Source organism: Dermacentor albipictus, chromosome 1 (assembly GCF_038994185.2).
Source record: "Dermacentor albipictus isolate Rhodes 1998 colony chromosome 1, USDA_Dalb.pri_finalv2, whole genome shotgun sequence".
Lineage (NCBI taxonomy): Eukaryota > Metazoa > Arthropoda > Arachnida > Ixodida > Ixodidae > Dermacentor > Dermacentor albipictus.
The window spans coordinates 207,887,228-207,913,552 of record NC_091821.1 but is presented as its reverse complement, the minus strand read 5'-3'; the positions used below and the strand labels follow the sequence as shown (position 1 = coordinate 207,913,552).

At 43.0% G+C, this 26,325-nt stretch overlaps 1 protein-coding gene and 1 non-coding gene across 12 annotated transcripts in view; both read right to left on the bottom strand.

Moving 5' to 3' along the window:
• The window catches only part of kis (chromodomain helicase DNA binding protein kismet), a 200,046-nt gene that overhangs the window by 90,724 nt on the left and 82,997 nt on the right, over positions 1-26,325 (bottom strand). For 9 of the 11 annotated variants that reach the window (XM_065438209.2, XM_065438203.2, XM_065438211.2 and 6 more), the window contains 13 exons: positions 25,419-25,575; positions 23,953-24,160; positions 23,642-23,718; positions 23,038-23,156; positions 22,092-22,937; positions 21,869-21,980; positions 21,607-21,778; positions 21,443-21,532; positions 20,346-20,446; positions 20,169-20,268; positions 14,926-15,119; positions 10,126-10,247; positions 3,533-3,547 (listed from right to left, as the gene is read on the bottom strand). In XM_065438209.2, coding sequence (XP_065294281.1) covers positions 3,533-3,547; positions 10,126-10,247; positions 14,926-15,119; positions 20,169-20,268; positions 20,346-20,446; positions 21,443-21,532; positions 21,607-21,778; positions 21,869-21,980; positions 22,092-22,937; positions 23,038-23,156; positions 23,642-23,718; positions 23,953-24,160; positions 25,419-25,575 — 2,313 coding nt within the window. The remainder of the gene's footprint in view (positions 1-3,532; positions 3,548-10,125; positions 10,248-14,925; positions 15,120-20,168; positions 20,269-20,345; positions 20,447-21,442; positions 21,533-21,606; positions 21,779-21,868; positions 21,981-22,091; positions 22,938-23,037; positions 23,157-23,641; positions 23,719-23,952; positions 24,161-25,418; positions 25,576-26,325) is intronic. The other 2 variants (XM_065438212.2, XM_065438215.2) reach the window with 1 other exon arrangement.
• LOC135906696 (small nucleolar RNA U6-53/MBII-28) lies at positions 23,780-23,882 on the bottom strand. Its single transcript, XR_010565807.1, has one exon. It is a non-coding gene; the product is annotated as a small nucleolar RNA U6-53/MBII-28 (small nucleolar RNA).

Sequence of the window (26,325 nt, the reverse complement as noted above, 5' to 3'; positions counted from 1 at the left end):
CCGCTGCTCCTTTTTTGTAATCCAGTGCATTAATTCATAACATAAACATGACCATATGTCATGCTTTTTTTTAATGTGCTTCTTACCGCTGCCTTTCCACTCCACTGAACTTGCCAGTATCTATAGCATCAACAAGTTCATAGACCAAACCATCATGACATTAGTCGAGCAGCGGACTGGGGCGAGCGTCTCAGTGCGCGTTTTCAGAGCATCGTAGACCGGGCGCCGTAGCAGAAATCTTCCTCGCGTCTGTGCTTGCTGCATACCTGAGTTGTAGCCAATGACTGTTTGCCGGTTTTATGTTTCGCGAGCCAAGCTTCACACAGCTTCTTGTCCTGCGGCTACGTGTGAATAAGGCTGACAATCGCCTCCGTTACGTGCGTCCGGCCCTGCGGCACCGAGCAGTAGCCTACCATGTTGCGCGCCTTCAAAAGCAGCCACTACCTATTGTAGTGCTTTCAAGCGTTGTAAAAAAGACACTCGGAGGGGGAAAATTTCGCCACTAAATGAGGACCGCAGCGTACGAGGGAATTTAAACTCGTTTTCAGCTCGCTTCGGCGCTCCCGAAGCAGCCGACGCGGCCGCTATGTCCACGTGATCCCTCCTAGCACGTCACGCCGACGGTGGCGCCAGCTTTTCCAGTGGTGGAGCTCGAGGCCAATAGATACACTATCTGAAGCAAGACTTATTATGGGGTCCAAAATTTAAATGCAAATGGCCTTTTTATTGCATCCCCCTTTGTCATGGTGGTAATCAGTGAATCAGTGTGCCTATAAACTCCACTGCTCACACTAGATGTGTGCATTTGAGTAGTAGGCTTTCTTTGTATCCACATAGCGTTTTTGAGATGGGCCCCTCTTGTCTGTGCATGTTTTATTGCATTGTGTTCATGGCTTAGCCATTCTGGTGCCTTGTTTTCCTGCGCTCATGCCTATGACAGCCACAAAACCATTCCTCGTAGCAAAAAGCGTTGGGAAGCATAAGCAGCACATTTGTGGGAGGATCTTTGAACGCAATTTATTGTTTTTTAATGGCTTAGCTTCTCTGTATAACACATCTTTGAGCCACATTTTCATAAACTTATCAATCTGCAATTTTCACTAAAACCAAAACTATCAAAAGGCGTATAATAAAATTTGTTTTAGAAAGCTAAACTCAACGAACAAAAATGAGTGGTACTAAATCACCATCCTTGCCAGCAGCACCTAAGACACTGTGGTTACTGCAATACTTCAACCACCAGCACCTAAAAGAAACAGTGTCCTGGCAAAATTGTGCCATGTCATTGACCAAGTCCCAGACTCTCCATTTGCAATCCAGGTGCACATGCAAATGAATTTTGACTGCAAGCATCTGCACACATTGCTCATGACACTTGGTCCAATTGCACTTTTCATCACAATAACACTTGCATGTCCATTTCTGCTGTATAAGTGAACCAGCATGTATTGCCAATAATTCTTGTAAAATGCAAGTCAGAATATAGGCTGAGATGCAACTCGGAGGCTGAGAATACCTCAGGCTAAAGTGACTGTTTGGGCAATTTAGTAGAACATGTTGGTAGCCTCAGGCTATCCTAATAATGCCTCACCTCACCTAAAAAAACAACCCAATAGAAAATAACCGGTCATTTGTTAAATAAGAATTTGAAGTTGTGACCAGTTTATTATATTTGTAATAAGTATTTATCGTAAATATTCAAGAGCCCAAACAACCATGAAAAAATTTGTTTCAGTGCTTTGAAAAATGACATACTTGTAACTTGCATCTTAGTAAAAGAAGATGGTTAAAAAATGCATAACCCTTAAAGAATGCAGAGCTTTCCATGTTCTGAGTTAAGTGCTTCAAGCTAATCTTGCAAGCATTGATGTGGCTGCATGAACTATGAACTAAATGATTGACTAACAAAAGAAAAAATTCCTTCAGTGCAATGTTGCAATTATTATGTCATTCATACAAGGGATACCTCGGTGCCTTAAAAAAACAATTACTCGCATGCAAACATACACATTCTCTGTATGGTATGAGAATGAAAACTTTAGTGTTGGATACAGCAAACCAAAGGTGCAATCCCTAATCACAGAAAGGAACCTAAATCAAGAAACACCACTAAGAGCCTCATTAATGCTTTCCTTGATGTTCTGACACATGCCACTGGCATAATGCACAGACATTTTTCAATTCTGAAATACACAACCTATCTACAAGGTAAGGAATAAAAATTACCCAACAACATGCACAACAGAGGGCAACATAAGGGTTCAAGGGAGAGGAGGGGCACAAAGGATCTCTCATGCACTGTTTTTCACAGGTTAGGAAAATGCCTCAGTCAACAGCCAGCAACACAATAGGAACACATCACACACAAGACAAGCACTCGGCAATGAGCAACAGCCATAACTTGGCACATCAGCTTCACTCATCCTACACTGCAATTTGATTTCACCTGCTGTCATACCAGCCAAATTTCTAATAACACCCTACAAAAAAACGAGTTGGATGCTGATCCTTAATTATTTCATACCTAACAAGCTTTATCCACGTAATACTGCAAGAACAAAATTATGCAGCGCTGATGACTGGCATCAATGTTTGCCTTAATGGATTTGAAAAGCAGCCCAGTAATTGAATGCAATTTCGATGCTAGAAATACCACAAAGCCCGACACAGTATTAAAATCACTGAAATGAGAGAATAGTGCTGAATCATGGAGAGTCAATATTGTAGTAAATTCTGAAGACCAAAAGTAAAGTTATGGCCACAAATGTATTTGCAAGAAAGCTACTGAACAAAACTGGCATTTTGCAGGGAAAAAAAAAGAAATGGGAAAAACGATTGCCTTCTCTTCCTAAACATGCTCCCCACCCCCCTCCCCCAAAAAAAGATCCTATATGGTCAAGTTACATCAACCAATGCTGAATATTCTACCATCTTGTACTACTGCAGATGCTTCATTCCCAAACAAAAATGTGAGCGAGACCTAGCACGGTCGGAGCGAGAAAACTACACAGCTTTGAAAAGTCTCAACGAAAAATATGACCTCCACCATGAGCCATAACTGCAGATAATAAGTGGTACAATAATTCACTGCTGTTAGCAGAGGTAAAAACCACCTACTTTCAAAGAATGTGCAGCAAAGCTAATTGATGGCATGGAATAGTATTCAAAGAAAAGCTCGCCAATAAAATCAATGCTTGGTTGTGGAGTGAGCCATAGGTGAACAAAGGCCAAGACAACTGCTTGCAGCAGCAGCAGCAGCAGTAGCAGTAGCAGCAGCAGCAGCAGCAAGAGCAGCAGCAAGTAGGAGGGAGGGCAGGGAGCAACAACAAGGGCCAAGCACAAGGACAAGGAACAGCCGCTAAACGAGCAATAAGGGTGATGAAACAAGGGAGCTAGAGGAGCACCCACGCATCAAGGCTAGGTAGGACTGCACAACTGGGAGAGACACCACCGAGGTAAAAGGGAGATGGCAGAAGCTTCTACAAGCTGCAGAGACAACAAAGAGCTTGCCAAAATTGAAATGGCATCCTACCTGGTAGGCTGTGTTCTGCAAGGGAGGCACAACCAAGAAAACTGTTTAATGATTCATCACAATCCATGTTTTCAATGCACTCAGTCAAGCTGCATCCCATCAAATGTCAAACGGTTAACTGCTGGACAGTACTTGCCTGGGAGGAACTGCTGTCATGTGTTCCTCATACACAACACCTCACTATGATGCAACATGGCCACAATGTTACTCCCACAAAGACAAAACTGTCATAAATTACTAAATAATGAAAAGGCCTTTTAAAAACAGGAAAGTTAGGGCGAGGTTCAGAAGAGATATAAAACAAAGAATTGTATTGCACAAGAACACAAGTAAAATCTCCCACCTTGCCCTATGATCTGGAATGCTACTTCATCCTAATAAATCCTACATGGTGACATTTCTTTTCTGTCCAGCAGGCATTATTGTATTTAATTAACTACAAAAAATAAGACTAGCACCTATGAAGAAGTTCCTAACATCCCAGGGAATTGGCTTTTATTATTAGTTTAGTATTACCTTAATATATTGCCATTTACGCTAGCTTGCTTTCATTATAACAAACAAACATGAGCAAAATATTAATATCATAGCCAGAAACTAGCAATATGAAAAACTAACATTTCAAGAACATTCAAATAGCACTGACATGATAAAGCAGTGTACATGAAGCTTTTAGGTGTATACTACATGAAAATTTCTATGTTGATGCCACTATGCCCTTCCTTAAATTTTTTAAGGAAAGGAACATCTACCAAATTCATTTTAAGTGCTCTTTTTAATGCTGATCCCAGTGGTCTGAAGAAGTGAAAATAAGCTCTCTCCAAGCCATATTACAAATGCTGACACATGAAGAATGGCCATCACGTTTTCTGTGCATTGCATGTCACTTATAAATTGTAAAGGAACACTAAAGTGATCCTCAATTTTGAATGTGCGATGTAAACCACACTGCATTGATTACCGTATTTACTCGCACAATCATCACACTCGCGTAATGATCGCACCCCTGAATTTTGACGACAAAATTCAATTTTTTTTTTTTCCCGTGTAATGATCGCATCCCGAACTTCTCGCAGCGATATGTAGTGTGCCAAGTCTAGCTAATGATGATCGCACTTACCATCTGTCGAATGCTGTCATATGCTACATGAACGACTCTTGAAAACCTACCAAGCGGTCTGCACGCACCAAACATTCTTAAGCAGATGCCCATTTCATTCCTTTCATTACTTTCCGCACTTCCATGGGGAAAAAAAAAAAATGTTACAACCAAACTTGCTTTGGCTTTATTACTTGTAGGCTTCATAATGGTTTTGACCAACAACAACAAAAAAGGCGCCTTTTGATTCTTCTCATCTGCACTCGTGGGCATGCAACAAATCGCAAGCGGCAACGATAGTGGCCATGTTAAAGGGACACTAAAGGTTACCAGAAAGTCAAGTTAAAGTGGTAGAGCAATGTTGTAGAACGTCTAAGGCGTCAATATAATCGCGAACAGAGCTTTAGTAACCGAGAAATTGAGGTAAATGCATGACACGATTTGAGACCCCCCAGCGACATTCCGGTACTAAACCGATGACGTAAGGTCTCCCCGTAATTTATGTTACTAATACTCAACTACTCGTATTAAAAATATCATTTCATTCGATTATAAGACGGAAAAAAATGCTACTTGTCTACGTCTATTCGATTCTAAGAAAAAATAACATTTTGACGTTGCCCTTCAGTAATATGGGCGTTCGAAAGGTTTCGTTTTCGCTCGACTCTGCGCGCTCGACCCTGCGCCGCGCACGCTTTGGAGTTTCAGTACTTTCGTTATCGCGTCGTGCTGTGAGGGTTCTGCTGGCTCGCGAAACTTTCATTTGGAACAAGCAGCGAGAATGCCACGTCCATGTGATGTCGTGGGAAGCCCTCGTTGCTTTCCCGCTCCGGAGAGCCGGTGTCGAGGCCGCCGTCGTAGTACGCAACGACGCCGGCAGTGCGAGCCCTCAGCAGCAGGTTGCGCTCGTCGGTGCTCAAATCGCTGAAGTTGAGCCCACCATCGCGAGCCAATCTGTCGGTGTCAGGGTCCATTGCGACGAGCGTCGAAGTTAGCGTCATAGAATGAAGTACCAGCTTATGGGCGTATTGCGGTATAGTAGCGGCGCCTGGTGGCGGTGCGGGAAACGACATCTGGGTCAGCTGTGGCGAAGCACGTTTCTAGGCCGAGTTTTGCGTCGATTCGCACTTTTTTATGCCCGGTTGCGAGTGCGAAAAGGCTCACAGACCAAGCCGACCACGCTGCGAGCTCGCCGCAGCCTATAGTTTAACGAAAACGGACTCTCCGTGTGCCGTGGGACGTAATGCGTTCCTCCTTCCGCTAGCCACCATACTCCCGCTTTCGCACTGCTGTCGGCTCTGTCTTGGCTCTGTTTCTGGCCGCGCGTTTGCGTTTTGCGCAGAAAAGCCGTAGCGCCGTCTGCGGACGCCGTTCTACTCACCGATGGCGCAACGTCAATATATGAGACCATGATGTCAGTTCTCCTCGATCGGAGGGCGGGCGATTTGAACTGCGCTAGAGGTACGCGGACGCTTCAGAACGCATTTTCTCTTAAAATAAGTCTCTCCTTGGCACGAAACAAGCGTTTCGAGGTTTCTGTGATGGTATTTCAACAGTCCACGTTGACTTAATAGTAACCTTTAGTGTCCCTTTAACGCCGATACGTTAGAAGTGTATACCTTATTCATATGCCAACGCTTGTAACACAGCTAAGATATTCGCCCACCCTCAGCGGAAACGCGCCATATTAGGAAAGAAGTGCCACAGTTTCCGCAGCATGCCCGCCATGTGTTTCTATGTCACTGGCAGCTACGCGCGCCCATCTCTGTTTCTGTCTCCTCAAAGTGGACATGGCTACGTTATTGTCGCAAACGTGGCCAGCATTAACGATATTACTTATTACTGATACGGAAGGAACTGTTTTAGTGCGCATAATGTACTCACGAGAAGAAAAAAATCGCCTTCGGCGCGTTCGGCTTGCTCCGCCGACCTCCATTTTTGTTTTGGTGTCCCACAACCTGTTGTCATCCCGCAGCAAACAGGGGATAAATAAAAAAAATTCTTTTGGCGGGAAATTTAACTCGCGTAATGATCGCACCCCTGAATTTGCGTCAATTTTTTTAACAAATAAGCGCGATCATTATGCAAGTAAATACGGTAGTAATGCTCCAACCTGCCTGGGCCCAAAGCTGAAACTTATTTATGAAACGCGAATAGATAGCAGATTGCATTGACCATATCGGTGCTGGCATGAGCTGATGCATGCCACGAATCAATGGCATCACATGTAGTAAATGGACACCATACTTTTGTTGACCGTGCCAAATTTCACTGCAATCATCATGCATTCTACTATCACAGAAAGCAAACTCATACAGATTTGTGTCAGTAAGGCTATAAAAAAGAAAATAAACCAGTCATAGTGCTGGACCTCAAATAGCTCAGTGACCAATAGCTCCATGCAAAACTTTGCCTGAATGGCACCTTGTTTCACATGCAGCAACGACACATCATCTCAACGCCAGCCCCTTGTTTGCACTCTGGAAATACTTTGCTCAAGGGAAGAGCCATGTGCTGAATGTGCTACATGCAGGTTTCTCCTTGTCCAGATCCACCTTAGGCAACATTAGCTCGAACTAAATGCATTGTGTGGCTTTGATAACATATGCTGCAATAAGCATAACTAGCATTTTACTCTAAACTAGCTTACATGGCTTACAAGTGCCTTATCTTGTTTACGAGGGATCTAGCAGCAGGAAAATGTATCATATGTTCATAGTTTGTCGATGTACTGAACGAATATTGGTGCCGAAAAATCGTGTTTTCCAGGAACATACGAACCAGTAGAACATAAGCATAACTGTATTAGGTCTTTTTTGTGTTCTTGATCGTGAAAGTTGGCACCAGGAAACTCTATACAATGAGATTATATCAACGAGGTTTCACAGTATCAATGAAAGCACTAGTCTCCCTGACTTCATAGAGCCACTACTACCGTATTTACTCGCATAATGATCGCACCCCTAAATTTTGTCGTCAAAATTCGATTTTTTTTTTATTTCCCGCGTAATGATCGCACCCCGAACTTGCCGCAGCGATATGTCGTGTGCTAAGTCTAGCGAATAATGATCGTGCTTACCGCCTGTCGAATGCTACGCGAACGACTCTTTAAGACAAGCCAAGCGGCTTGCACGCACTTAACATTCTTAAGTAGATGCCTCATTTCATTACTTTCGTCACTTTCCGCACTTCTATGACAAAATGAGGTACAACCAAACTTGCCTTTATTATGGGTTGGCTATATAATGGCTGATGTCAACAAAAACAATAAAGGCGCATTTCGATTCTTTTCATCTGCTTTTGCACTCGTGAGCACACAACAAATCGCGCGCGGCAATGATATTAGCCACGTTTACTCTGATACGTTAAAAGTGTACCCTATTCATACGCCGACGCTTGTAACACAGCTAAGATATTCGCGCACCCTTAGCGAAAACGTGCCGTATTAGGATAGTAGTGAAGATAGATGCCGCAGTTTCAGCAGCATGCCCGTCATGTGTTTCTATATCACTGGCAGCTAAGCGCGCCCACCTGTTTCTGTCCCCTCAAAGTGGACATGGCTACGTTATTGCCGCAAACTTGCCGATATTAACGATATTATTCATCACTGATACGGAAGAAACTGTTTCAATGCACGTAATGTACTCACGAGAAGAAAAAAACATCGCGTTCGGCGCGTTCGGCTTGCTCCGCCAGCCGCCATTTTTGTTTTGGTGTCCCGCACCCGCAATCTCACATCTCGCAGCAAACACGGGACGAAAAGAAAAAATTTTTTTTCGCGGGAAATTTAACCCGCGTAATGATCGCACCCCTGAATTTGCGTCAATTTTTCTGACAAAAAAAGTGCGATCATTATGCGAGTAAATACGGTAATTCAAACTTTACACGAAATGGGTCAACCTAAGACCACAAACGATGGTACTATGCAGTCCTCAATGTAGCTATAGTTGCAATGAATTAGAATGCAAGCACTTCGCAAAACTTCAATAGAACTTTAAATTTCTGCTACACCAACTGCACCCTTCAAGAGGCCTTTTCTCATTGCTTTATGCCAGTGCCTATAGCAGATACATGCCTAAACATTTGCATTGCCTAAACATTTGCATAATGTTGCTTTTATCCTGAGTACTTTTCTGCCACCATGAAATGTTCTACCTAAGCATTTAGTCCACTCTGCACAGACATGTGAATCCTCATGTACAGTGCACAGCTCCTGATACACAACTGTACATACTTTTAGAAGACTCATGCCAGTAGTGGCAAGCAGAACGTATTGTTCGCTTCACTACTAGGCTGACTGAGCAGAATGCAATATGTAATTTTGCTTTACCTTTTTGTCTGCTTTTCATAGCCTAGCATACTACAAACTTCTGATGTCTCTATGACAAGCTTTTATCAAAGATATAAAACCAATACAGTTATTTACAATGCTTAAACGCACAAGATGTAAACAGAGTGGATTGAAGGAGACACCAAGCTAAACACCCTAATTAATGGCTGCAACAGTATAAAGACTAGTGTTCAGTGCAGCCCATTGGTTGAGTTGAGCAAACACAAATACCTACGCTTTATTCTTCAGACTACTATGGTTACCTGTGCAGGAAAGAACAACTTTGCAACTGGAACAACACTCTCTAAGTGGCTTTTTTCCATTACTTTAAGCAGATGGATGGCTGCCATGTCACTAAAAACTGCATAATCTTATTTTTAATCCTGAGTACTTCTCTGCTCAGGCGCACAGAAATTAACCAGTGCTGCTTGCGGTGCATTGCATGCCACCAAGTCGGGCACTTCCAGACTTACATAAGAAGGAAATTTGAATGTGTCACAAGCTTGGGCATTCATTCTTACAGTAAACCACATATGAATGCATCAAGCGTAACTATAATGCAACCAACCAATGGACATTGGTAGCAGTCCAGGGACGTAATGTGCTAATGAATAATGTAGGTGTAGCAACCCCCCAAAACATAAATCAAATCACAGAAGGCTCTTTTGCCACATTAATGGCTGCCTGTGTTGAGTTAGTATGCATAGATATTGTTATCGAAAGCTCAAAAGCAGCAGAAAAGCATGCAACTGTTTACTCCCGATGTGAATTGGCAGATTATGCGGCAGCTATCAATAACCCTTTTATAAGTCATGTTAGAAAGGGTACCTGTGCATAGACATAATAAGAAGTTGTTCTCCAACACTATGCAAACTTTCTTCTGTACTGCATGTTTGTGCAGATTGCTCAAAAAAGCATGATACTCTAGTCCTGTACTTTCTACGCACTAAGCATAGGTGTTGAAACGATATGAAGAAAACCTAATATGACAGTGCATGACAAAAAGGTGAATATATCCTAAGACAATTCTAACATTACTTTCACAAGGTCAGTAGTTTCAGAAGTTCCTCGAACAAACTTGTAGTGTGAGGCAAAATGAAGAATGAAAAGCAGACTACTCAACCCCAAGAAAAACAAATTAACATGGTAGCAACAAATACACACCCTTGCACGCTGAGCATTGATGAGCTCCCTTTTTTTGTGGTTCCTTTGGTACATGGTAATGATGCGCCGAAGGCGTGTGTTCAAGTCGGAAGGAGAAGGGAATTCCAAAGTGCCTATTTCACCTGAGAAAGAAGGAAAAAAAAAGTTCACGAAACTTGAAACGGAACAAGACATGCTCCAGGAGCATGTGTGTGTTTAACTAACTTCAGTGCATGATGCAAAATTTGCAACACATTACAATAAATACCACAGGGAATGAAAGCTCGGGTAACTGATGGCAGTACTTTCAGCTATTTGTAGTGACAGCCTGACAATGGTCGAGTTACGGGCCATGAATTTATTGCAACGCTTTCTACTCGATTCTATGCCACTCTTAATATTCGCTGTTCATGGCCAACTGATTTCATTGATAATGGGTGAGAACGTTGCTCTGACAGGATGTCTACTAAGTTGGAATTTTCCAGTTCCCTGAGTTTTCTAGGTTTTCCTTGAATGCCTTTGCAAAATTCCCTGAGTGACAGAGAACTTGTTATTCTTCAAGAAGGGCTGACGCCATGTCGCCCTATGCTGTCACTCTCTAGTAAGCATGTTTTTATAAAAAAGATGACTTAATCCAGATTGCATAGTAAGGAGCAGTGTTTATTTTACTCCAAAAGAAAACAGAAGGGAGGGGCTAGCATAATGCACAGCGAATAAAATACATTCGAAAAAAATGGTAAAACCCATTGCAAATCGAGTCGAACATCCTGAAAGACAAATAAAAAGGAGCTGCATACTGAAGCAAATATTTTCGACTATAAGCATTTCTATCAACTTAAAGCCAACTCATTGGTATGAGCCCGAACTTTGTCACAAGTGATTTTCTCTCACAACGGCTGGTAAGTCAATCTCAACTGTACTGACATACTCTAGGCCCGTGCACACCTTAGTGCTGCTTTTCACTGCTTTAAAGAGTTTATTTTGGTCTGGATGCGGGACAGCTGCAACTCGGCTTCAGCCAACAGTTTGTTTGTCGGTCGCTGATTGTATGCTGGCCTCCAGCTGATAACACAGCGTCAAAGACCATTCGTTACGATTCCTCTGTTACTCGAGCCAGCATTACCGTGACTTTCGTACCCTTTCGATAAAACTACAGCTAATTTTGCCTGATAGAATAACAAATTCCTCAAGTTTTCCCTGAGTATTTCCAGACTACTCAAAAACACTGAGAATTCACAGTTTTCCCTATTGGTAGACACCCTGTCTGACCACTGACGAAGAGTGACAAGCCTGAAAAGGAATAGCATAAAATGCGTTGCTGGAAAATGATGGCCATGGAATGCCTAGGCGCTGGGCAAGCATATGTGTGAACAGCAACACACATTGACAAATTTGTGTCATACTATTCATGATAGGCCACATACGAAACATCTTTCATTTTCGCAATATTTCATACTAGTACTGGCCCCGGACACTTCAACGGCGCAAAATGACATGGAAGTATGCTTTTTGATGCATCTTGCGCTAGTCACACGAAAGATAAAGTCCTTGGCATTATGCCAAGAATGCCATCCCTCGTGAACGCCGATGCATCTTGCGCTATATTCATGCGAAACGTGTTATTTCCAATAGTGATGGTCTAAGAATACAGCGCACCTCTTTTGGCCACTTCTGGAATAAAGTCACACCATTTTTTGATGAATCCGGTATTTCAAACTCCCAATTATTTGGAAGTTTTGGTGTTCCCCATGAAGTCCTAATTCAAGGTTGGCGACTGTAAACAAGTGCTTAACAACACAGCTATGGCAAACCCCCTTCTGTATCCCTTGATGGCAATACTGTTTTTTAGACGGTGATATTAATTTTTTTGCATTTAACTCGGGTAACCCAAGCAAACAGGGGTGCAAAAGGTCTTGACACTTATACCAAAGAGGCTTGTATTGCTAACTTGGGGCCTCTTACTGCACTAGAGAGCGAAGAAGAAAAAAAAGGAAAGAAAAAAAGGAGAAGAACGAGCGAAAAAAAAAAAGGCGAGAGAGAAACAAGAATGAGTAGAAGTAGGATTGAAGGGGCATGAGAAACAAGGCCAGGTAAATTTGAAGGCCTATGACTCCAAAAGTAAATTACCGATAATACTGCTGCACAGCAACGTCATCATTGCTGACTGACGTAGGGGGCGCACTTTGTGCTGTCGGCAATGCAGTTCTATATCCTCAAGCGAGGCTTGTCAAAGTAGGCTAACAGAATTTTGACATTAATGTTTCGTTCTGAGACGCTTTCCCTATCTGTACCGTCATATTGCAAAAAAAAAAAAAAAAATCTAGTGAAAGCAAAGTTTTTCTAATGCTCCCCGCTAATTTCATTACTGCGAGGTTCAACTGTAGTAGATATTCCATTCCCAAACTGAATTATTCAAATGTTCACTATTCCATTCAATTTGGTGATATTTGAGTATTTGAACACCCCTAGATTCAAGCATAGAGTGGAAAGTAGCTAGGGAGTGGTGAACTTGCCCCAACAATAACCATGCATCTACATCAAACCTAAGAACACTTGTTGGGCTTCCAGACTTATTTCGTGATGACTTAGTCAAAAAGTAAACAACACAAGCCCAGTAAATGACAGTGCAGAAGCCTGCAATCACAGATGGCTGACACATGTCAATTCACTAATAGCTAGAATAGGAAACGATTGGTGTACAGTCGAACCCACTTATAAAAATATCACTTTTAACAATATATCGGTTATAACAATGAGAAGCTGCTGCACCGTCAACTTCTGTATGTTTTCTATGGTAAAATATTCCTTACTACAACTTACTACAACACCCCCATGCCGCATTATTGGTTACAGTGGAATCCACTTATAAGAATTTCAGATATAGCGATCTATCAGTTTTAACGACCACATTTCAGTACATTTACGATTTTACAACCATCTCTATGGAAACTGCTTTTAGATATAACAAACGCTTGTTAAATCGCCATACTGCTTAAATGAAAGCATATTTAGCGCCAGCAAACAAGGACGTAAGGGAGACGACAACACAATGCGCTAACTTCAACAACTTGATTTCCAGGAAGTACACCTATATAAACTTCCTGGAACTATATAAACTTCCTGGTACTTCCTGGAAATCAAGTTGTTGAAGTTAGCGCATTGTGTTGTCGTCTCCCTTACGTCCTTGTTTGCTGGCGCTAAATATGCTTTCAATTTACCAACACGCCCAACAAATGGCAATGCTTAAATGAACACTTCGAACTCAGTCACGGAAAGAAGAGAACACATGCGAAGTGCCAAAGCACGGAAGCGTGAGTAAACTGGGTGCACGGCAGCGCGTGCCCCACTCCAGTCCAACCGTGACAATGACACGGCCTTCGAGATGAGCGAGCGACCCCTTTGTGTGGATTTCAGAAGGCTCAAAAACGGTCACACGTGGTCACGTATATTCAAGGCACACCTCCAATGTAGAAGCGTGCCATGAACAGCATAAACAGCATGATGCGGGGCGCACCCTGGCACGTGCACTGGTACAAAATCGAATGCCATGACGGCGTCACTCACGTTTTTTTTTCGCAATTGTCAGTGTGGGACCATGCGCATTACACGTCTGTTTTAACGATTTGGAATGACCATCTATATCTTTCCCCCATGGGAACGACGGCCGCTCAAGTGTTTCTGTCGACGCAGAATGCTGCACGACATGTTGCCGCCACACAATGTTGCAGAGGGTCAGCGCTTAGTTCATTGTTATCAGGTGATCACAGTTCAGCAGCGCTTCCTTTACGCAATGCCGATTGCCGATAATGGTTTGCTGTGATGTTTTGCCTTTCGAACATCGCATTTGTTTTCACCTGAAGCGACTTAAATAACATATCTTTACGGCTCTTGTGTGGCTGATGCGCAGTCGTAATGCCAAGACCATTATGCCCGAGACCTTAGCAGAATAGCGGCATGCCATAGTAGTTTCGGAAGGTAATGCTTCTGGCCAACTAGAATACCGACGGAACCACACTATGGGAAAGCATTGCTTTGAAAGGCACTCCACACCACTTCAGTAAGTCGGCGTTGAACTCTTAATCCTCTGGATGAAAGTGCAGCGAGCACACTATGCGATTTTTCGGCTCTTTGCCAACGAACTGTGGCAGAGGTACGGCAATTTAACCCTGAACGGAGAAGTTCACTTGTTGGCACACAGTGATAAGCAATGTTGGATTCACTGCTGCAACTGCCCTTGGCCAAGTTCCGCGGACCGTTCGCACATCCCACGACATCACATGGACGTGGCATTCTCGCTGCTTGTTCCAAATGCAAGTTTTGCGAGCCAGCAGAACCAGCGCAGCAAGACGCGGTAAAGAAACAACTGAAACTCCAAAGCGCACGCGGTGCAGAGTCGAGGGTGCAGAATCGAGGGCGCAGAGTCGAGCGAAAACAAAACCTTCAACCACCCATACAACTGAAGGGTAACGTCAAAATGTTATTTTTTCTTAGAATTGAAAAGAAGTAGACAAGTAGCATTTTCTTCTGTCTTATAATCTAATAAAATTATCTTTTTAATACAAATAGTTGAGTACTAGTGACATGAATTATGATGAGGAGTGCCTTCGTCATCAGGCTAGTACTGGAATGTCCCTTGGGGGTCTCAAATTATGTCATGCATTTACCTCAATTCCACGTTTACTAAAGTGCTGTTCGCGATTATATTGATGCCTTACACATTCTAGAGCATTGCTTTATCACTTTAACTTGCCTTCATAGTAACCTTTAGCGTCCCTTTAAGCTCATTTTGCAGCACAACACGTTCAGTGGCCCTTTCTTTACCTGGCGCTTGAGGTGCAGCAGCAGTGGGCCCAGCAGGATTGGGTGCAGGCTGTTCGACAGTTGGTGCCACTTGCTCCGAAGACTCCGAAGGTGGTTTCGCCTCTGACGATGTAGACGGCTCAGGAGAGACAGGCTCTTCTTCATCAAGGTCCTTCTTTCCTTCTTCGCGCTTGTCTTCTAGGTCCTCAGGATTCCTAAACAGCATGATTAACACGTGAGTGAATCATACAGCTTGAAAATAAGACCTACAGGTTCTAGTACACTTGAAACAATGTCATAAACACTAGCACTCCTAGTGGCACATGCAATGCTGCACCACACTGGACATAACCAGAGAAGAGACATCTACATTTCGGAATAGAATAAGAAAAATCTGCGACAACAAAATTATCGCGACAATGAAATATTTTCATATTCCGAGTGAATTTTCATAGAATTCAATACATTTCTGATCTCGTTGGCAACAAAATATCACTGAACTTCAATCCCGCATCAATGAAATTCCGGAATGTTACCCTGCATATTACCAATTCACACAAGGCTAGCAGACTCCAAAAAGTGCTCAAATGCCTTTGCTTCACACAAAAATTACATAAAATAGCAGCACATTATGTTTTCACGGGTTCTATCATTATTGTTTACAAGAACAACCAAGTAACTGCGTACGTGGGGAAAAATGCCATGGCTGCCATCTTGTTTGTTGAACACTTATTTCAAATGACACGGCCACATGTCTCTGCTGACATGTGATGACGGTTTTAGCACAGGGTTGGTACAGGTCTCGGAGAAAAAATATGCAAGGATGTTTATTCAAGGATTTTCAAGGCCCTGTCAAAGCTTTTCCAAGGGTGCAGAGCAGCATCACCATATAGCAACGTTTTTACTATAACAACACCTCCAAAACACTATAGTTATACTTAGCTACAACAAACTTACTAAAATCAGCACATTACTTCCTCATATTGAAATTGGACCTTTCATGCAAATAAGTACAATCACGGACATATTTTTCGTGCAAGGAAACGGCTAAAAAAACTTTTAACATTATTGCACAATCTAAACAAAACAAAAAAATAAATTTCACTGAGGAAAAATATCAGATTATTGAACTTCAGTCCGTGAAAAAAGACCAAGTTTCACACCATGTTAACGATATCTTTACACTGACACTAAGAAACAAAGCCTGTGAAGCTTTCACAGCCACTCAGCCACCGCGGCTGATAGCGATGGCCACAGTGGGATGATGCTACCAGCCTTCTTGGCTCGTCCATTCTTTGTACTCGCCACAGATTATCTCCTAAATAGGGTGCAAGGGCAGCATAAAAAAAAATATGGAAGCTGCCACATCTGCTTTTGTGCCGCACACACAATGCAGCCCGATTTCGCTGCCTCCCAGGCCTTGTATGCCTTTCTCCCTTCCACTCCTCCGAAACAATCCTCCGACAGCGCCAACAGGGAAGGGGCGAATAATAATAATAATAATATTTGGGGTTTTACGTGCCAAAACCACTTTCTGATTATGAGGCACGCCGTAGTGGAGGACTCCGGAAATTTTTGACCACCTGGGGTTCTTTAACGTGCACCTAAATCTAAGCACACGGGTGTTTTCGCATTTCGCCCCCATCGAAATGCGGGAAGGGGCGAAAGCATTGGCATAGCTGTAAGGGGTAGGGTTGAAGCCATCCCTCCATTTCCTCTTTCCCACAGAACAGAAAGTTCTGTGGAAAGGAGAATGGGGAAAAGAAAGGAAGCGAGCTCAGAAACAGCGACACGGAATGGGAAAGGTTCAATGTGAAAGTGAAAGCAAGTCATGACCTAGTGGCGGTCGGAAGGTGGGGGGGGGGTAGTCATGGAGGCTATTCCCTCTCCCATACCCACACACAAATCGTTTTCGTCATCACACCAAGAACAAATAGGCAAAAGGTGTGGCTTACTACGCAGCCGTGTCAGCTAGCGTCAGATTCAGAAAAAGCGACTAGTACGTGGGTAGTACAAAGGTACAACAGTGAATATTAGGGCAACTTGCTCAGACATTTCACCTTCAACCCAGGAAACACACCAGCTAGTGGACAGGGCGAATAAACCATTAAGGGAGCCCATTTCAAGAGGCGCAAGCGGCCAAGAGGCCATTGTATCAAGTAAGATTCCAGAAATTTTCAGGGGAATCAGCTTTGTTAACGGCCAATGTCGAGTAACGTCGGTAAAGCATTTTAAGCACAACATGATATAAGCATGCATGATAAATAACTATGGGGTGGCATAGCAGTACGTCTTCTGTGCGGCCTGGACACACTACCCGATTACAATGAGTGCAAATTAGTAGAAGCACATTCAGAAATGTGTAGTTGCCGCAGCAACCTGCCTTTTGCATTGCTCTGTGGCACCACCTTAGCTGGCGCCGTGAGAAACAAAATGTACAGCGTAGGGGGGGGGGGGGGGGGAGGTCGCAGGACACAGAGGGGCACACTGCATGAAGCAAGCTGAAATGGTTTTGTGCATTTTCGAGTTGTACTTTTCTTTCTGCGGGACTGGATGCTTCCTCAGCAGGACACCAGACATACTTTTTTAAGTTCAGACAGCGAGTTGTGTGAACAAAGTGAGATCAGCCGGGCAACCAATCAAAACTTGAGAAATTGTCGTCTCTGGCCCCCAAACCTTTGTACAGGACCGCGTTACATATGCTAGTTAGTGCCCAAACAAGTTTTTTAAAATATTGCTTCCGAGTTCTTCCTAATGTTTGTTCACAATATCACTCAAGTTCTTATTTCTAGTAGCTGAAGTTTTATTTGTCATTTCCAATAGCGACGTTCAAAAGGCAGATACAGGGCACCATACACTTCATGGTCATCTTCTGGCGCTGAGACAGGGTTGCCTGTCTTATAGCTAAAGCCAAGTCGGAGTTGCGATATGTGTAATATCAATATTTTCCTGATGACTCATGCTTTGTTAACTCATTTCAAAACTCAGAAATTCATCATAGATCGCTCTATCTGTAACAGCCTATCGCCCACTACATAGTTGTACAGCAGCAGCACTACCATGACTAACCCTTTCGCTGTCACTGACGTACCGGTACGTCATCGCACTTCCCCCCCAAAAGTGTCACTGACGTACCGGTACGTTCTCTATCGTGCGTTCAAAATTTCGCAATTTCGCGCCAGAGCGCAAAGCTGGCGCTCCTGGATTGGCCACGCAATCTGTTGACTCTTTCTAGAAGTTCGTATATTCGCCCCGACCTGTGTTACTCCGTGTATGAAGAGTAAGGCGCAACGGCCACTCCCCACTTTCTCTTTGCTGAGTGGTGCGGTGGCTCCGTGTTCGCTGTATCATGCGTCGCGCACGTGTGGTTATGGGTTCAAGGGTTGCTCTGCCATCTCCGCTGGTTTGAAGGTTTTTATTTTTCTTCTGTTGGTGTGCCTGCTGCGGCGCGTCAAGTTCACGTCAAGTTCAGGCGCACGTGCAGTTGCCTCTCCAAAAAGAGCAACTCGTTGCTGCTTAGGCTCTCGCCTCGCCGCACCCTCGCTTTCGACTTGCAGCAGCAAACGTAAAGCCCTTCGAACTTTGTTTAGCCTTTTTCCATCTCTCTCTGTCATCTTGATCACGCAACGTCCCATTTATCTCCGTTGTGCGGGCGACTGAAAGCGCATCCTCCCTGCGTGTGGTTACTTTCGGATGGCTCAGCGCACGGGACCTTCGTCTGCTCATTGGGGCGGTGGCTCAATTCCGATTAAGAATACAAGCCGAGCTCGGATTCGGACTCGGACAGAGTCGCATGCGAGGAAGAGGGTTCCGCATCGTCAGATTCGGATGTTGAAGGGATTTTACAGTCAGGCTGATGATGATGATGATGTTTACTAACAACAGCTGCAGAACACTGAAATGTGTATATTACATTGACTATGTTATTTGTATACCAATCATAATCAAAAATAAATTGCTATGTTCATTCCCTGTTATGCTCGTTCCCTGAAACCAAGCCGACACTGGGGGTGCGTCACGGTCAGAAAGATCCGACAGCGAAAGGGTTAATACAACATTACATTAACCATGTACAATTACATAGCAAAATCATTCACTTATTACCTAAAAGCTTCATAAGAGAAAACAAGATATACATAGAATATAGTCCCTTAGACATACAAAACAAAAGAAGTTATTAAAATACAATGCTAACAAACAAACATAATTACAGCCAAAACCATTTCCCCACGACTGTCAACTGTTAAAGTGATCGACACTGAAGCAACGCATCAACACTCCCTACTGCCACCACCGAAACGCGTTATCTATGAGGCGTGTACGGCAACCAGCCTCCTCTCTTGCACTTCAGAATGGACCATTTGTGCTATCTAGCCAAAGCGGAAGTGTCACGGGTTACTATGAGCGACGTCACAGAAATACACGTACGTTGGCGCACTTGCTGATGTACGTCATCACCTCGTCTTGCAGTGCGGAGCCCACGAGAAGCATTTCATTTGAAATTTCAGCTCTTTCTACGGTGCATCACGATAGAATTCTTAGCAGACCGTGAGCGCGCATTCTATGCACTGTGCTTCTCATCTAAAAAAAGCCCAACCTGCTGAGCGGCCCTTTAACAGTGAATCAAAACACCAGAAACATTCTACAATCCAACAGTGTAGAAGACTTCACCTCCACGACATATGGGCCGCTGAATACATTGGCGATTTTCAACAGAATGTCGTGAGCTCTGCTGTCATGCCCGAGGTTTGTACACACAATGCAACCGGTTCAGCCTCATTACCCACTGCACATCTCGTACGCAGACTAAAATGATGAGCTCAGTGTGAACCAGCCGCTTCCCTTCCACAAAACAGCCCACACTGGCATCACACTGCCAGAAAATAACCAAAGACAGCGGTAGCGGGGACATGGAGACCTCTGTGCATCTTCCATGCTGCACAGTGTAGCCAGACTTCACCGCACCCCCTGACGTTCATTTAGGTTGCGAATACCCAGGTTGTGACAAGGAACAAGGTGTGCAAGTGCTATGGAAAAGAACCCATGGATTTGCATCTATTGTTTTAAATAATGTCAGCCTGAATCCAAATAAAAATGCTATGGAAAATGCTATATAGTTAAGATCCAGGAATGCTGCTAGCTTTGTTTTTTTTCCCCTGTAAGTACATGAAAAATTCTGACTTTACTTTTACTTTACACACGTAGCTTGCTCTTAGTTGGGCCAAAATGCTCCCTTCACTTTCAAAGAAAGGCATGGCACTTACGCTGTCATTTCTGCAAGAAGGGCGGCACCATCGGGAGGGCCACATCGTGCCAGAAAACACAAGGTGTGATCTTGACGCATCAGGTTAAACCTTTCATAACCTGCAGAATATACACAGTCAAGGTCAAACCATAATAAAATAATTATAATAAAATATTTTTTAATGTTTAAGACTAACCATGTTTGTACACCCCTATCAAAAGGGACTTGTCAGCATCTTCGTCCCACCAAGGAGCTGGAGGTTCCCCATCGGCTGCTGGTGGTGGAATAGGAATATCCCTACAAAGCAATATCAATGCGTCCTTTCACAAAACATGCCAAAGCACAAGCTAAAAAAAGTTTCCCTATGTGAAACACACATTTCCTTTGTATGTGGCAGCAACAGCAGACACAAAACAAATAATCTGAAAACCCGTACTTTTGACTACAGCATTAATTTAAGAATTATTGTTACCAGTGAACCGGCCAGCAACTAATCGTCTGTTGATGTACATACAGGAAGTTTAATGCCAGCACACGGGCCCCAACTGTAGCAATTTGCACACCTTTACACTAAATTGGCACTAAATGCTTGCCACATCAGTCATGACCACAGCAGAAGACTCTGTGGTGGCGATACCGAATAAGGTTTGCAACCTAAAGGAACGCAGTATATTGATGCCACGTGTGATTCAAAATGCGAAAAAGAAAAGCATAAACCACACCTGCACGGTTCCTGCCATACCTTACTTCCTTTATGACAGACTATCATGCCAACATGTAGTATGCCACTCTATTTCAGTTGGATGCTAACGGTGATATTTTGTGACACATTTGCAGCACTCTACCCTTGCCACAATCTGAGCCTTATCTGAATTAACTGGTGTGTGGCCAAATACCTTTGAATCTATGAGTGTTTTGTGCCATAAGATAATGCATACACCTGCCACAACAAGACAAAGTTTCAATCATCTGATTTTCGAAACAAGGTTTCACTGTAGTAAAAGGCTAAATTTAGGACTGAATCAAATGTCCCACTACTACCCCAAAAGACATCATCACAGTACACATTTGTGCAGTAAGACTCCTGTTGTCATGATGCCTTTTCACAATAAATCAATCGCATGCCTCACTCTTTCACTAAGATTGAGGAATTTGCTTAAAAATGAGAATTTATTTTACTGCACATGCTCCATTTATGGCACTGCTATGATTATAACCATTACAACAAACTGTATGACCCCTCACTTCAATTATTTCATGACAATACCAGCTACATGTGCACGAAAAACTGACCTGGCTGGTACTCCTGCAAATACTTGCTGGTGCAAATCTCCTATAATTTCATGTTTCAGGTAGTAGAGAAGGCGAACCCTCAGGAGAACCCTAAAAACAAAAGTAAAAGTAATTATGTGCAAATGGACTAAAGACCAAGCAAAACATAGGATTAAAAGTCTTACTTGTTCGCATGCCGATGCAAGTGCTTACGATAGCCATCATCACAGAGGAGGAGGTCAGGGTTGTACTGGTCATCCCGAGCCCAGTCAGCCAACATGTCAGGTGAATCAGGCTCCCCTTTACCATTCTTAAGCTTCTTGCCTTTGCGCCCTCTTGGCACAGGTGCTGACAAACCTAGACATAGAACCCTCATCAGTTAACTCTGCTATTTCAAACACAAAGCATAACATTAAAAATTTGGCTCAATGTAATATAATATCTGACCCGAGTGATTTTTGTGGATTCTGGTCTCGCCGTCTTCAGACGGTGCAATCAGATCCCAAATGAAGCCCTTGATCTTCTCATCACCCTTGTAGTGCCGTAAACAGTATAAGAGCTGCAAAAGTTTCAAGACACATACTGAATCTAAGCAATATTCCTGCCACTGAGTGTTATAGCCGAAACATAAGTGCCCAGAACGCACTTTAAAAATCCCAGGAAGACTTACCACAACCCTGGAGATGTCCTCCACATCTTTTGGCGTGACTCGCCGTCGCCAAAGCCCAATCGCTATGCTCTCTTCCCAACGGCCCCAACCAAAAGTGAGCAATCCTTTCTCCACTTGGAAGCACTCAGTGCGTGTCCAGTTTCCAGGTGCAATATCACCCAAGAACTCATCCTCACAGAAACCACGGTTAGCTCGACCACCTCGGCGTGCTCGACCGCCAATTATAGGCGAATCCCGATGACGTGAACGCCGGCTTCCTCGAGTGCGGACACCTGTATCATCATCCTCATCGCTAGACTCCAGTTCTGACAAGTCCAGCATGTTGTCATCAGTCCCAAAACGCTTGGTCTGAGTGCGCCTCCGAGGTTCTTGCAAGATTAGCTCATTTCTGCCTTTCAGCTCATCCACATCCAAGTTTGCCTTCTTGGCCCACTTCTCCCAAAAGTTGGGATCATCAATTTCTATGTCACTGCGCGTGGATGAAGCAGTAAAGGAGGCCTTAGAGAATGTAGAACCTTTCCCTTCAGACTCTATGGTGATGGTGTGCGTGCGACGCAACAAAATTTGATCAATGTCTTCTTCACAGAAATTGTTGCCATCTGCATCATCCTCCATAATGGCACCATAGGCACCCTTGCGAAGCAGATCTTCAATTTCTTGCTTAGTGAGCTGCTGATTCATTCCAACACTCTCTTTTTGAGAGTTCATTGACTGCAAGACTGCCCTGTCCAGACCAAGCTTCAGGCTGGCTTTATCAAACATTTCTCGTTCATACGTGTTACGACAGATGAGACGATACACCTTCACAGCTTTTGATTGTCCGATTCGGTGGCAACGAGCTTGTGCCTGTATAAAAAAAAACACAAATAATAATGGTAAAATTAACCCTGACGGAAAAAGCAGAAATTGTTTTCAGCTCACTGATAAAAATTGTTGAGTTACAGACCTGAAGGTCATTTTGTGGGTTCCAATCAGAGTCAAAAATGACAACAGTGTCAGCTGCGGTGAGATTGATACCCAAGCCGCCTGCTCGTGTGCACAACAGAAACACAAATCTGTCGGAGTCTGAAAAAGATACATTAATATCAGGCTCTCATGAACGCCTCTCTTAAATTTACACATCTGCCATTCCAGCAATTAATCTTTGCCATAAACTGTTCCATGCACAATTATTGCAAACCATGTTATACGGGGTGACCATACTAAAGTTTACCGGAATATTTAAAAATCACACATGGCAGATGGCATAATTCTGGTCCTTGAGCTGGATTACTAGAAGAGGCAGACATTACTAGCGCAAAAAATAGAAACGTTTATTCAAATAATTATTGAAAATTCACAAATTATTTTTTTTTATTACTTTATGGCACATATTGCAATTTATGAATTGTAGCCAATGAGTTTGCAAGACGTATTCATTTGAAATTAATTTCCAAGATGACAACTTTCAAGGTGTTGTTTCCCAAAGGGAAATGAAAGCGGATGAAAAACAACTTGCCGCTGGTGGGACAATACATAAACATAACAATTTACCAGGACATGGAACAAACCTGGTTTGCAAAACCTATCAATGGCAGCCTGACGAAGGTTTCCACGAACCCTCCCATCGATTCGCTCATAGGGATACCTGCAAATAGGAGGCATGAGAATTAACAAACAAGCCCAATTCAAAATATATAATGGCTGGGCATGATCAGCTGTCACACTCAGAGGAAATGAGAAAGCTTTCACCCATAGTGGTCGTCAAATAATGACACCACTCAGTATTAGCATGGCAAATCATCACAGCAGACAGCAGTTCTAACACATCTCCATGATAGCTGCACAAAGTATGCACAAAGAGTACGACAGAATTGCTGACCTTTTGTTGACAAGGTAATCTTCAAGCAGGTCCAGACAGCGCACCATCTGCGAGAAAACAAGCACGCGATGGCCACCGTCTTTAAGCTTAGGAAGTAGTTTGTCCAGCAGAACCAGCTTCCCAGATGCTTGAACCAATGCATTGAGTGTCATGTCCAAGGAGTCGCCATGCTGAAGCCGGTACTCCTGTAGGATCTGCTCCTCTGCCCCTGCAAATTAGTTTCTCACGTCAGACACAAAAAGCTGAGCCATTTCCAACATTTGTTCTGTCCGGCCAATCTGAAAACTCCACACAAAATTATGGAAAAGTCTAGAGTTGTGGTGTAACAAAGCACTACCTCTGCCTGACAGGTGCCAAGAAGGAAGCATACTTATCTCTTAGTGAAATAAATCATGCTTCAGGATACTTTGATTGATCAATCAATTCCCACGCAGCTTTTCACAATTTTAATTGTAGAAAGTTTATGAACACCAACACAAACTTTTTATTTTCAACATAACTAGCTCTAGCAATAAGCAACATAAAACACAAATGCTGCAACAGGAGTCCCAAAGAAATAGTAAGGGTGGAAATGCCCAAAGTCATTTTGTAGCAATTTTGTAGCAGATAAAATTTTATTCAGTACCAGACTGGATTAGACAAATTCTTATTTTGGAGCAGCCTTTTAGCACATATCTTATTATTGGAGCCATCTGCAGCATGGAAATTTTAGTTTATAGCATTATTATTAATAAGTGAGGTAACAATCACAAAGCCTTGCATTTTGCTACAGAAAGTGTTGAAGAGTGCCTAAACGCATTTTCATACTATTGCTGTATAAACTGCTGGTGCAGTAGTGGAACAGCCATTTCACTTTTTGGTGCAGGTCCTGGTGCAGGCAAAATGCCGATTTGGCATAGCAGAGAGCACTGTTGGCGCAGCATCCAACATATGGGTGCTTACCATATACTATGCAAATTTCAACTGATTTAGTCAATATGTTGTGGAGACAGGCATAGACAAGACCCCGACCCTGTTGCGTGCCCTCGCTCGCTGGCACAAGCAGAAAGATAAAAGAATGTAGTAACTTTAACTTTTATTCGTGACGCTTAATTCGGGTGAAGCTGTTCACGCCCACCGATAGCTAGAATACGAAAGTTACTTTACCACATGCTCCAGCACCAACCAAAAACACAACACCCTGCACCGCGATGCGCACCAAAGGCAAGCTGTCAAAGATTCTCTATTGCAGCGTGGTACAATTTTATTTTTTCCACATTTGGTGCAATTGGCACAGTATTCTCAGCCATGAATTAGTAATAAACTCTAACATGTATACTGTGTACCACAAGTTTCCTATACTGTACTGCACTCGTGGACTTTAGTGCTTTGTTTCTTATCAATGCCTGTCTTATGACTGTTCACAGTACAATTAGAGACAAAAAACAAGTGCGACTTAACAAAATATAGAGCATGTTTCAATGTACCTTTGATTAGGTAAGGATGAATGCAGCATTTTCGTAGCTCCATCATGGTGTTCATGAGATTCGGGACATTTGTGCCCACTCCACCTTTTGTCAAGAAGGCAAAATTGCGTTCCAAAATGGCCCGATAGTACTTCTTCTGGATGTTAGTCAGCTCCACCTAACAAGAAATTTTAGGTATAGAAGAAATTCTCACATCGTAAAACATCATGCCACATGTAACCAGTCACAGATCTACGAGTTCAACCAGTGTTTTTAAATGAAGTAAACCATGGTCAAATGAAACTATTTAAATTGTTCACTTAAAAAGAACTATACATGCAATTTTCATTTGTTTCCCATACTTGTCAAAAAGTGATTAAAACTAAAAACAATTTTTTCATTTACTTCAACTTACACTATTCGAAAATGCAACACGAAGTGTTAACCCAGCTTTGAGAAATTAAAGATTTAGTTATACAGTCGAACTTGGATATATCGAACTCGAAGAGGGTCACAAAATAGTTCAATATATCGAAAATTTGAAATGTAAAATATATGCCTAGCTGAAGTTTATCTGAAAACTATGCATGTCTCGCACAGTCTGCCGCGAACATGAAAATAAGACATTTGTCCATCCCATGCCTGGAGCCACTCAGTGAAAAGATAGTGTGTCATCTATTTCTTGTGAAGCGCATGTATTGGACCAAGAGGTTTTTTCCGTTTTTGAAAAAGATTGGCGATCCTCTTTGCAAGAAGAAATGGGCGCAGGAAGTATGCTTCTATACACGGAGGTAATTCTTTCCGATATGCGTGTGTTTCACTACTTTACATGACTGTGATACAGTGAAGATTACTAAAGCTATTCCAGATCAATTAAGTGCAAATAAGACCTTTGCTGCACGAGTCATCTTATTTTGAGGCACGAACC